Genomic DNA, 13,197 nt, shown 5'->3' with positions numbered 1-13,197 from the left:
AGTAATGGAAATTAAAAGTTTGCATGCAAAACATAACATGAGCTTGTAGGAGGCAATATGAATATACTTAAATATAGCACCACCCAGCACCAGAGCTACTTAAATGTTATGAGTTAAAATAATTTAGTGATATCATAACATTGTGTGAGACTCACAGGGGCCATATTTCTGCGTTTAGTGCTTTTACTTCTGGAGACTTCCTCCACCACAGCTCACTGGCCAAAACACAAATGTAATAAGGTTTTTATAGCAATAGCTGCATTTTATATCCTCCCAGTGTGCTGTATTTGCATAACAACTGTGTAGCTGACTCTGTTCCTTTCACTTTATTAAGAAGGGGCGGGTCCGGATCTGAGCCAGGAGAAAAAAAAACAACCCCACTCTACTCAGCAAACATCCATGAGTGGCTGTAATGCAAAGAGGATACAAGTCGCATCACCACAGTCCGTAGGAAACAAGGTACCAGCAGGTTGTCAAGATACCACCGACCTCAACGGAAAGCGCATTTGCTGGCGGTGAGTGTAACGGTCGTTTTTTAAAATTTAAAGCGGAAGAAAATCGTGTCAGTAACACCGTCGCGTGCTTCGCTGTTTGTGGGAGTTTGTCAACAAATGTACGGGGAGCTCGGGCATGCCCGGGCAGAAACGGCATGAGCGGACCTACCAGGCTGGTAGCGTATGGCAGAGAGCATTTATACATGTATTCCAGTCCTTGTCTTCCTATCATTGAGTTTTTTTATTTTACTTTAGTTTCAACGGACAAGCGAATGAGTGACACGGGTTCAGTCCACCGTCTCTTGCGCGTAGACTCTGAGCGTCCCGGCTGATGTTTTCCCGGTCTTTGAAACTACCGCTGGTCTGTAGTTCTTTTTTTGTCATTACACAATATTACAGCTAATTGGCGCAGTTTTACACCACAGTAAAAATGGCCTGTCCTCTGTTTGGTCTATGCATTCACAGCAACTAATAATATAGCTTTGAGTGAGTGGAAGTGTTGGCTTTTTCGTCTTATAGGGATTTGTTGTAGGGAAGAGTTGTCAGGCGAATTGTCAGCGGAGGATAATAGGAGCCGAGCGAGTTACAGTTTTAACGCTGTCCTGCATGTTTCTAAAATACTGTTCGTTTGTCGCAGCCGTAGCGAGTAAAAATTAGCCATAGTCCAGGATTAAGGAGTAGCTAGTTGAAAAACAGTGCGAGGGAGAAAACGACTAAGTTTAAATTCTCAGTTTCAGCTGTGGGTGTTATGATTATTGGTTAGCGGCATGTGTCAGCATCCTGGTAGGACAGGTTTCTTCTTTAGAAACCACGAGAGCTGCCGGTTTGTGGAGTCTGTGACTGCAGTGATGAGTGGTCGGACTTAGCGTGTTTACGCGCTGAGCTGCCCAGGGCAGTGTGCTCCTGATGCGGGTAAAGACGCAGTATATCCCCGGTGGTTGTCCGGAGCCCACATACGAACAATGTGGAGCAACTTCAATTTAAATCTCAGTTAGTGAGTGTTATTATTATTATTATTATTATTATTATTCTTTGTGCAGTTACAACAGCTTTGCATACCCGTGGTAAAATACAACAAACATCATTCACCATAAAAATACATAACATTTGGCAGGAATAGCTCTTGTCCTTTTTCACTGCTATGTAAGTAAGGTTTATGTCACTCGCACACTGATATCCACAGTATATGTATGGCTACTTACACGAAGACAGTAGTTGAAATAGCAGCAGAGCTCACCTTGTGTACTCCCCCCAGCCCTAGCTGTGGATGGAGCAGAGCCCGGTGCACAGATGGTGCAGCAGAGGGAGCCACTTTCTGCTGCAGCTCTGAGCCTCTGACCAGCACTGTGGTGGCTGCCAGGCCCCCCTGCAGCCCCAGGCAGTGTGTGTCCCTGTGTGTATATGTGATTGTGTATGTGTGTATGCAATGTGTGTCTGTGTGTCTGTCTGTCTATGTTTGTTTTGTTTTTTTTAATGTGTCTGACACTATGGTAATCTCGCCAGTCCTCTGTTTACCGTTAGGGGAAATTCAAGACAGGGCTCACATTGCCACTGACACACATTTGGTATCAGTGAAACTTACTGTACAGTTGCAGAGATGCTCCTACTGCTTGGACAGCTTTAATTAACCTACTACTTGCCTGGGGGGAAGGTTAATACATATTAGAGTTGTGCAGAGTGTCAGTAATACACAATTACTTTGTGCGCACCAACAAAAGAGACCAATTTCATTTATAAATGACTTGGAAATAATGGAGGCCAGATGATGTGTGGGTCAGTGCTATATATATATTTTGTTATTTACCAATGACTATAGACTGAGTCTGATTTAAAGTCATGCCTGACTAATCAGACAGTGTTTTTCCACAGCTGTTCAAGATGTATTTTCCTCCTTTGACTCCATATGATATGACATCATGCAGACAGTTTCACAAAGAGATACACAACTGGCCGCCTCGCTCAGTAAACACAATACCAGTGTATCCAGTTTCAACTTTTGCATTTGCCAGTTAACCCTGCCCATTTGTCTCCACCTGCACAACAAAAGGAAAAAAACAGGCACCCTTGACGAAAGATGAAACAGTAGTTCAGATTCTGTCATGTGGCCAACGAGGAAGAAAGTGCGAGTGTTTGCCATCACAGCAGGCACAGTTGAGGATGGAGTGAAACTCGTTATCTCCCTCGTGAAACGGCTGCTGTGTGCAGCAGATGACAGTCTAGCCAGAACTTTGGTTTCACTGAGGTTTCACTCACGCACCACCTGCTGCTGCTGCTGTGTGTGTGTGTGTGTGCACGCTGAGAGTGTACACTGGCGACTATCCAGTGAGTGTGTGGTTGAGAGAGAGAGCGAGAGAGAGAGGAAACAGTGAGCAGACAGGTAGGTCTTAATGTTGAGTAGCAGAATTGTGCAGGAGGGACCTAATCCCCTGACTGTACTCTGCCCGGTGGCACGCTGTTCCAGATTAAGGTAATTCTGAGAGGGAAAAAAGCCTCTCCACTGGATCTTTTGGCACTCAATTACAATTTGGCACATAATCAAGAGCAGCTTGGCAAAATCAGCTGCGGGAGGGTGGCAAATCTGGCATAGCATTTTTAGCCGCCCACTGGGTCCCCCTGCACAGGGTGTTTCCATACGTTTGGCTCCTGTTGCTATTCATCGCTGTATTATAAAAAAAGATGATTGCTGTAGCTACATCTGGCCTCTTGTATGTTTATTGCCTTTCTGTACATATGGATTTACAGTGCCAGATCCATCTGCGCTTCTGAAAGGATTCATCTCTCCTTGTTTGTTTTCAGTATTACCTCACACAACATAAGCCTCTTAGTGGGTATTATAATGACTAATGATTTATTTCCATTTTACATGGACAGGGTGAGATAATTTTCCTTCTGCCAGAGGGCAAAGTTTCCACTGATAACAGGATGATATTTAGCTTTTTTTTGTTTGGTCTTGAAACAAATCACACCCAAATTACCTATGAGCCAAAGATCATAAACACATAGGTACGAGTCATGCACAGTATTTACACTACCAAAAGACTTTCAAACACAATACTTCTCATCTCAATCTAAAATTTCCATCTTGTGTCCCCTTCCTGTCTCTCCAGGGAGTTTACCGCTGAGGCGTCGGATGGATGATGAGGAGGAGGACATGTCACGGCCCATCTCGCAGCTCTGGGGAACGCCCTTTAGGGACGTCAAATACGAAGACCGATCCACACCGATCACAGCCGGACAGGCCCTTGCTGCCGTCACCGCCGCCGTGCCCACGTCACAAAGTCACAACAACAACAACAACAGCATCAGCATCAACACGCTGCCCTGCAGCTTGCACTGGCAGCCTCGCGTACCCTTTCACGGTAAGGAAGGATGAGATATTTTTTGACCACACTGAAGTGATCTGGACTTACGGATTTAGAAACTCAGTGTACAGCATTGAGTGATGTACATGTGGTATAACCTCACACTATTAGTCATTCCTTTTGTTTGGTAGGTTCCTCATTGGGAGGTACCCTCAAACATCAAAATGAGTGAAACTCTTTGATTTTGAATTAGATAATTTTCACATTTTGAAAGCAGGTGGTTTTTTGTTTTTGGGCTATGAGGCAACCAAAATTCAATTTGTAATTTTTATTAAGAAACGGACTAGAAATTAATTTTCCTTGTATCTGGGAGATTCCTGTGTGGTGTAATATGCATGCTAAGAACTTGAGGAACATGCCATTCGCAGGATTTGTTTGTTTTCTGTTCATTTGTACGTTTGTCATTATAACATATTTCTTTATAAATATGTCATTAACCTAAATTTGATATGTGATAATCAAATTCCTGCCATCTTCTCTCTCTACATTTTAATGCTGCATTTTGTGGAGAAAATAAAAATAGACAACAATGATTTCATACATACATACATAAAGGTACATACCCATACTAATATGTCCATTGCTTTTAATCCAATATTGTTTTCCCATGTCTAATCAAATCAGTGTGACATCACCCTAATTGAATTGCACAAAAGTTGAAGTAGAATGTTGTTTGTTCATTGACTCACTGTCAGTGTGTGAGAGGTACTTGTTGTTCTGGGTTTAAAGTCATCAATACATAAACACCACAGACTGTTATTACCTTGTCCTTCATTGTAATCTAACCAGTAATGGGTGTCATGCACTTGGCTCGGTGCCATGTCTTCTCCCAAACACAGCCCAGGCCGCTCAGTTTCTAAGGCAATGTTATGTTCCTCTGTGAGGCAGAATCGTAAGGAATTCTGCACACATGATAACTCGTAAAAAAAATTGTTTTCCCTCCAAGTGGCATGATGGCAGAGGCGCATGCTAAAGGCAACGAGTAAATCCAGTGACACAGCCCACAGAAAGGTGGCAGTTCACCGAGGCCGTTGTTGATTTAATAAGGTGTTTGAGTTTTCCACCAACCAACACTCTCTCTCTTTCTTGTTTGTGGTCTTTTCAGTTGTACTTTGAGCATCTACCTTGTAATTTGTCCATTCATGAGAAGATCTGATAAAACCTGTTTCAGAAAGAATTATGGCAGGAGGGTAAATTAGATGCTATATATTTGACAAAACTGGCCATATACAGTTGTGTTTGAGGCCATTGATAATAATCATGATCATTTGTCTTATCTTCAGACTGTCCACACAGTATTTTCAGAGGTTTTTCACTGTCTAGTCTACGATCAAAAATGGAAAGCAGTGCTATTACAGAACTGAAACCTACTTGAATACTGCTGATATTGGTGATGTCTCTTTGCTGTGTATTCATCTTGGCACTGACAGCAACAGCAGCTTCTTAGTATTCTAGAGTTCAAACAACAACACAAGTTTTAAGAAGCTTGATGTTTTCCTTGTAGGCAACGCTGGATTACGCTCACATTTCCCTGCTCACTTTGAGCCTATGGAGGACCGGGGAGAGAGGCAGATTGAAGAGGAGGAGGAGGAGGAGGGCAGAGGGGAGGAAGATGACAGGATGGCAGAGAGGCCTGAGGAGCAGGCAGGGGTGAGCGTGGAGGCGCAAATTGGCCGTAAACTTCGGGAGATCGGAGACAAGTTCCAACAGGATCACGTTGAACTGGTAAGCCTCACTCCCGAGCAAGTGAAGTGGATCCCTAAATGATCTTACAATTGCAAACAACCGGCTTTTGAGCTCATGTGCACGTTTAAGCAAAAAGTTTGAAAGTGTAAACAACATGAACATGAGCTGACATACATTGCCTCAAAGCAGAAATTCTCTCTTATGCACATGGCAGATAAAGGTTAGCAAGAGACACTGGAGACTGCTGGGACTAAAACGATATTTTGTAGACTTCACACAAGCGGTTTGTGTTTTCATGTTACGTGTGAACTATTTATGTGTGTCAGCTTTTACTCGATCAGAGACACGAATCAAAGCTACCTCGTGCCAATTTGTGGCTCACTCTTGGGAAGAAAGGGGTAGAACATTTTGCCAGCTGGATAGGCCACAACCCACACTGGATAAAAATAGCCCGTGCAGTGATTCAACTAGTTTCTTGGCCACACTGAAGGAAAAATCCTAAATCACTAATAAGGCATGATTTAGTAACTTTATGCAGAATGTTTAGACTAACAAACTAAAATGTAGGAGCACAATTTCTCTCTGTCAGTACTCAAATGTTAATGTTTAGTTTGGTCTTGTGGTCAAGGTCAGAGCAGTACCTCAGTCTGGGCAGAGGGTTATAGACTATTTTGCCAGTTCAGTGTCACAGTACCTTGTCATTACAGTCAATAGGAATATCAGGGTATGTTTCCTGTTCTAGAAAGAAAACAAATGAGTGAAATCCATGCCCTCAAGTGTTATAATGCCTGAAAGAGCAGATGAAATGACAATCTCCCATTTCCGACCAGTATGTTTTCTTCCTTGTTCTAAAAGTCGTGTTTGTTGCTTGTATCCTTCACAAAGTAGGTAGAGTTTACTTTTTCCTCAAATGAAGTCTTCATACTGAACATACTACATGAAGCACGAAGCAATTTGGGACTTGTGAGGGCTTTGGGGGTGATGAAGGGAATTGAGTGTGGAGGCTCACTGTTTGCAGAGCTCCCAAGGGAACAGTTAAACACAGGTACCCTGTGTAGTTCATCACGTGCAGTTAATTGTGCATGTCAAGACATAAAAATCCACGTGGAAACATGGCAAGGAATTATGTCACAATCTTACTGACGCACTTAGACTCTGCTGTTACCTTGAATATGACAAAGACGACAACATGTTTGGTATCAGAGCGTGATTGATAACAGGTGGTCAGGGGCTACTTGTATCAGTGTTTAAAAAGCTGTTACAGGTCTGACTAAGAATACACATTGGTCACATGACCAGGGACTTGGTTAATAAGTACACATATACTTATCTACTGCTGTAACTGTTTTGCCATGAGGTCTGTGTCGACAACAAGGTGTGGTTAATAAGTTTTGAAAAACACTTAACTGTGTGGCTAATAGAGTAGCAGAGAATCAACAAAGGAAAAGATAAAGAAAGAGAAAAAGGGAAGACAAATTAAAAGTGAGAGACTATGTGAAAATAGTGACATGTGGTTAGAGATCTTGACAAAGACTTTACAAGGATTGAGGAAGAGCAGGAGAGATCGATGTGACTGTCACGAACAGGAGTGAGCAGCATGTCTGTGTCTGGGTAGACTTGGCCGGCTGTTTATATGCTTGGCTAAAAATAGAGTCTGACTCATACACTTATAGACGCAGCCAGTAACATGACGGCTACCCACAATACCTCAGTTGTCCCGCTGACTGCTCAGTATGTGTGTATCTTTGTGTGTGTTTTGGTTTTGCGTGTGTAACTACTGTGACAGAGATAAGAGAGAAAAAAAATCTTTTTAGTCTGCTGTCTGTGGTGGAGTTGGTTTTATCCTGCAGGATCTGATACTGCTGTTGTAGGAATATTCCAAAGGGAGAATAATCACAAGTGATCCTTAATGATATCCAATCCCATCTCTGTACACTCTCTGCTGCTATTGTTAGACTTTTTTACTTATTTCTCCAAGCAGAAGTTGCCAGTGTGGGTTAATGTGTGGGTTTTTGTTTATGTGACGCACATTGTGTTTGTGGTTTGAGTCTTCAGTGTCAGTTTAGACCACTTTTGTGACCAGTAAAATGCTAATACTTTCTTTCAGGGAAGACAGTTAACCCATCCTAACATTAAGTGAAAGCGCAAAAATGCATATTGTCAGTTTTCTTAATTGTTCATGATGGCCAACAAAACACACCATTCTCCACTACCTACGCAAATGAGAGCAAAAAGATGAGCCTCATGTGGAACAAACCAGGGTACTGTTTAAATAAGCTCAGCAGTGTAGAATTAAGGCAATTAAGGACAATTAGGGTTACTTTTAGTGGCGCTGGTTCAATTCAGTTCAGTCTGCTAGTTCTGCATCAAATAGCCTGTGGCAGGCTCTGATTGCTAGGCTGGTAGAGACCTTGATGGAGAGAAGCAGGGAGAGAGAGGGAGAGATTGTAACAAGAATGCTTATGCAACAGGCTGCAATATCTGAGTGCAACTGTTCAGAGAGCCGGTGGGAGCCGTGCAGGATCAGAGATGAGGAGAAGAGGGGGAGAGGAGATTGCAGGATGCAGCGGGAACCCCTTCATCTGTCTGTAGTTCACAAGGGCTACACACCCCAATAGAAAATGACAGAGATGGGACAAGGCAGCTCCATGGGAGGGAGCAGTTTCAGTTTCCTTTGCTTTGTTTTGGTAATTATTCAGATGACTTCTCTTTTACAAGAGAGCCGTGATGAAATAGGCAGCGCGTTCTCTGAAAGCATTTCACTTTGAGATTCTTGTTTAGAAGTCAACAGTGCAACATTTAATAAGAGGAACTCCCTTGAACCTGGGGGAGGAGGACAGTGATATTGTTAAGATGAGTGGCAGCTCCTGTGGGTTTAAAATGTCTTGTTTTATAGTTGTTAGCCGGGTCATTGTCATTCTTTCATCAGCTTTTTGAGTGAAGAAAACATCTACATTAACAAGTATTACATTTAACTTCTGTTTGAGAATGAAAGCCACTGCACAGACACTGTACATTCTGTTGAAGTATCAAGCAGAATGTGCGTGTGACAGACATGTTTGCTAGACACAAGCAAATGTTGTGGAAACATTCATTCTTCTTCGTCATCATATGGTTTTAGCTCACAGGGTTTACCAGAGTTCACAAGGCTTTACCTCAGCAACCAGTTATGACAAAATCAGACTATGTACAGTGATTTTCAGAACGGATGAAAGTCTGATGAGCACAGTGAGTTCACATGGTTAAGTTTTAAACATCCAGCCCTCCTTGACGCCAATAACTTCATGTATCTTGTTTTTTCTCTCTCCTTGTAGTTCATGAGGCACCACAGACAAAACCTGCCCATCTGGATGCGCCTTACGATGGCCCTGTTTGGCTTTCTGTTTCCAAGAGAGGCTGTCATTCCGCGCCTGAGAGGAGAGCAAAGATGAAGGGACTTCCTGCTGGCCCTTGCCTTGGCCCTTGTTTTCCCTCAGCAGAAACAAGGGACCAGACTTTCAGAGATGGCACTGTAAGATGGAACACGGGTTTGGATTTTGTTTTCTAACTGAATATGAAGATGAGATGAAGAAAACACTGGTCACCGCTGGACGGAGACTGAATACAATTTTTTTTTTCTTAATTTTGCTTTTGTTTTTGTTATTTTGTTGGGTTTTTTTCTGCCTCTCCAAGAAGAAGCCATTGTGTTTGAAGAGATATTTTCGAAATATTTGTAAGATTACCTATTTTGTACAGTAAACTGCTCCTTTTATTTGGTAATTCAAGTCTTGAAGGACCTCCATCAGTCCAGGGAATGCCTTATTCTCTCCTGCCACAGTACATACTCTTGCATCAAGGATATCATATGAAAGAGATACATTTTTAAGATTAGGCCACTTTTTTGGCAAAAAACTGTGGACGTGGACATTTCTGTGCTGAAGTTACTGACTCAAAACCTTGAGGACTCGAGGCACATTTATAATTTATTCTTAGAAAAATAATAAGCCCTGTACCTATCCTCTAATGTTCCACACTGGCTAATTTGAAAATGGTTGTCATGACATTGTGGCAGTGTTACACACTGGTGTTTCACTGTCGGCCAGTTTAGATGCGTGTTTTATCAGCTTCCACTTCAGACGTAGGGACATTATATCAACCTGTGTCTTTTTTACTGGTGTCATCCATCAGCCTCTCCGTCTCCAGTACCACTGTTATTAGAAGTGGCCTAACGACCCACTGTGTAGATTCAGATCTTGTTGATTTAAAGGATATGTATACTTGAATTTAGGATGTACTGAAGATTTTAGTCGAGTAACTTCAAGACCTGACATCGTAATCGTGATTACTCTTTCAATTTGTGATCATTTGTTCGTAGGAGTGTGTGCTTACTGTTTGTGAAACCAAATAAGCACAAAGTCAAACAAATCTCCTTTGCGGGATTACGATCAGGGAACTGGAAACAATCAGACAGCTTAAAAGGCTTTGGATAAATTTCATCCTTTCTAAAGCGTGTTCAGGATTTCTTTCTCTGGCTGGATTGACAATCGCAACTTTGCCCTTTGCTGCATTGTGGGTCGCCCTTGAGAGAGATGACATTCATCAGCATTTTTGAGGGGGCAAGCAATATTCAAGCCAGTGGAAAGAAGTAAAAATCTTAGGGATCAGCTGCATTTGCAATCAAACTTACATCCACAGAAGGACATTTCCCAGAATATGGCTGTGTTGTCAGTTAAATACGCCTCTTTAGAAATATCTTTGTTACAGACACATTTTTGGGTTAAAGTTACAGAGATGCATTTTTATTTTATTTCACTCCAGGTGTAAATGTCTCAAGCACTGAAATCAAACCTGATGTGCTAAAAACATGTATGAGATATCCCACGTTTAACCTCTTATTCAAGTGCTTTCTCTCACCAAACTGCCAGTTGTACATTCAGCTTCACCTGAGAACTTAGTAAGAAAAAAAAACAGCTCCTGTACAGTTCACAACCGTTTTATGAACACACAGACACATCTGGGTATAGGAGAACGTCCTTGTGTGACAACTGCTACGTTAGCATACTGCAACGACACAGCCACTGTTTCTCAATGTAAGGTTTATCAAGGAAAAAGTCTTTGAAGACTTTAAATAAGATGTTAAAAATTCCTCATTTGATGTATTATTTCAGTCTGTTGTAGATTCATGATATGAACTTTTGAAGACACTGATGGGTTTTTTTCTGCTTTATGTTTTCTTCAGGGAGTAGTTAATAACCATGTTCATTACCTGACGCTTATTACGAGATGTGTTCACTAAAAGTCTGCCTTTCGAGCGAAGACTCAATTCATAGCTGCCCAAGCAAGCAAAGACGTTTCATTAAGACTTTTTTTACTTTTCCGTCAACATGGCAGTGTGTTACAGATCGTTAGGATGTTGGTTTATTTTTGTGAACTACGCGAGTAGCTGAACCAAAAGTTTGTTTCCTGCAAACACTGAACGCTGAGCCAATTCAGATAGTTGTGACACACTCTCTGGTCCTCAGTCCAAAGCTTCATACTCTGTTTTACTCACTGAACGTCACGTTTAACTACTCCCTGTCCTTACTGAGAACATTTTGTTTGGTTTCTTTGAGATAATTTATTCTAATTTATTTTGTGTATATTTGCTCAGTGCTACTGTATAGATGCTATCTCAGTGTGTACAGTCCTTTTCTTCTCATTGTTGATGTGCATTCAGTTGTGTGTTTGATGCCTGTGTGTGGGGAGGTTGGACTGAAGCCATGTGCCTCGTGTGTTCTCACACGAATGGTGTGAGTCTTTACAAATCACGTGAACAACAGACAATCAAATGTACAAAATGTGCCTTGTGAGTTAACAGACCTGCCACATAATCATCATCACCAACACTCGGCATAATTACCCAAAAGTCACTGGCCACAGCTCTTGTTTCACTTGGGCTCCGTGAGATCAATATACACTGATACAGTAGAGTCGGCACAAAACAGTACAGCATGTTCGTTGTGCCTTGATACAAAATAAGACATCAGTTTGATTTCTCACATCAGCTCACGAGGCACAGGCTCAACCTTTGACATCTCTCAGCACAAACGGCGAGATTCACCACGCAAAACCTTCTCAATATCAGAAATGACTGTTTGCAATCAATGTGCACTGTAAAAAAGAAAAAAATTCAACAACAGTTTTTTACCTGTATACTGTACTTTGCGCCTCTCTCTTTCTACTCCTGTGCTGATCTTCCCCTCTAGATTCTTGAAACTTTTTCAGATCTGTAATATGCTGGATTGGCCCAGCTCGTCTGGGTTTTTGTGCTTTATTATCTACAAATCTAGCAGGGCTGCGGGTTTATGTTTGAAGGAGGAATGAGCCACCATGGTGCCCAGTATTATTTGTGCGTGCGATGGGTTGAACGGCCGCTCTGTCAGTGTGGTGTTGATCTGAGCCTGTCATCACCAGCCACTGTTGCAACCCCTGACTCAAGTGAAACATTTGTTATATGTTCAACCTTCAGTGTCTTTAATATCAAATTTCTTCAATTGGTTTTTTGAATATCCAAGAAAGAGTGCATCTTTACTGTCAAGTGCTGTGATTTGGTGTTTTTATACATTAGACATGAATTTGACACAGCTATTGTTGGTATCTTTATAAAGAAAACAATTTTTAGCCAAATTTTTCCATACCTTTTTGTAAGAAGATGAAGACAGAACTACAACAACAGTGACTTTTTTTGCTTTTCTATGATTGCTTTTTTTTTTCAATGTTGTGGCATTTTTAATTTTGGATATTGCCAAGTCTGCTGTGTCACTCTCAGTTCAAGGGCTTTTTTCGATATATGTAAATGGAGTAAAAATGCATGTCCAACATTCCTGAAAAAAATCTGTATCTTAAGGGTTTGAATGTAATTTAATGGAGTGAACCACAATATCTCTTTTAAAACATGAACTGAACAGTGGAACTTATTTCAGACTCCCGCGCTGTGTATGCGCAGAGAGTTTGCATTGTCTTCACATTGCTTTCCTTACGTTCAGAGTGGTCTCAAGGATTTCACATTCATGTGTCCTATGAAGTGAGACCCAGTCCAGATGTAGCAGTTTTTTGTTAAAGCATTGGCTGTGTTATCTTTGGGACTGCTCTGTGCCTGCTGCACAGTTTTCAAAACAGCGCAGGACATAGAGCGATGGAGGGATTGGAGGAGGATGGGGGGGGGTGTTTGTTCTTTTTCTAGTGCAATATGCTGTACATAAGAGCTTGGCTCTCCAAATCTTACAGTTTCTCTTAATTTCTTTTGTTGTTAAATGGGTACATTGCTGTTTTTTTTTTTCATTAAAACTTTATGGACAATTGAAACGGGTTATGCATCATTTCTTTCACTCACAGCAAGTAAACCAACTTGGCAATCCTATTTTTTAATTCCTTCCTTGCTCACACAAACCGTCTTAACTGTTTGTTGTGTGTGAGACTGATCGTTATTTGGAAGAAAATGACGCCTGTGACTGACACGAGGCCTTTATGGTGCCAGTTCCCATCACTGTTACTGACTGGTCTTCCACCAGCCAGCCTATTCATTTTAAACCCACATTAATAGTGGGAAAAAGCAGCTGGGAAAACTCCAGGACTAATTATGTGTTTGGCCATGTGAACATCATATTCTAGTTTCAGAAACCTGGAGCCTTTGATCA

General features: G+C 41.6%; 1 protein-coding gene across 2 annotated transcripts; it reads left to right on the top strand.

Annotated features, from left to right (window-relative positions):
• The first annotated feature begins 356 nt into the window (after nt 1–356).
• On the top strand, nt 357–12,865 carry bmf2 (BCL2 modifying factor 2). Of its 2 annotated transcripts, none has more exons than XM_018694470.2 (4): nt 357–515; nt 3,602–3,853; nt 5,361–5,581; nt 8,857–12,865. In XM_018694470.2, exons 2-4 carry the CDS (start codon nt 3,625–3,627, stop codon nt 8,971–8,973), a joined length of 567 nt encoding a protein of 188 aa, XP_018549986.1. In that variant the 5' UTR covers nt 357–515; nt 3,602–3,624; the 3' UTR covers nt 8,974–12,865. The 2 variants fall into 2 exon arrangements, with proteins under 2 accessions (XP_018549986.1, XP_018549987.1); XM_018694471.2 differs by lacking the exon at nt 357–515 and adding an exon at nt 570–855.
• The last annotated feature ends 332 nt before the right edge of the window (nt 12,866–13,197 follow it).

This window comes from Lates calcarifer, linkage group LG7_1, assembly GCF_001640805.2.
Source record: "Lates calcarifer isolate ASB-BC8 linkage group LG7_1, TLL_Latcal_v3, whole genome shotgun sequence".
Lineage (NCBI taxonomy): Eukaryota > Metazoa > Chordata > Actinopteri > Centropomidae > Lates > Lates calcarifer.
The sequence above is the reverse complement of the archived record's forward strand: the minus strand, read 5'-3'. Positions and strand labels throughout refer to the sequence as shown.

Coding starts and splice junctions, on each gene's coding strand:
- bmf2 (XM_018694470.2), top strand. CDS start 3,625: ATGGATGATGAGGAGGAGGACATGTCACGGCCCATCTCGCAGCTCTGG. Junction 3,854..5,360: donor GCCTCGCGTACCCTTTCACG/GTAAGGAAGGAT, acceptor TTTTCCTTGTAG/GCAACGCTGGATTACGCTCA. Junction 5,582..8,856: donor AACAGGATCACGTTGAACTG/GTAAGCCTCACT, acceptor CTCTCCTTGTAG/TTCATGAGGCACCACAGACA.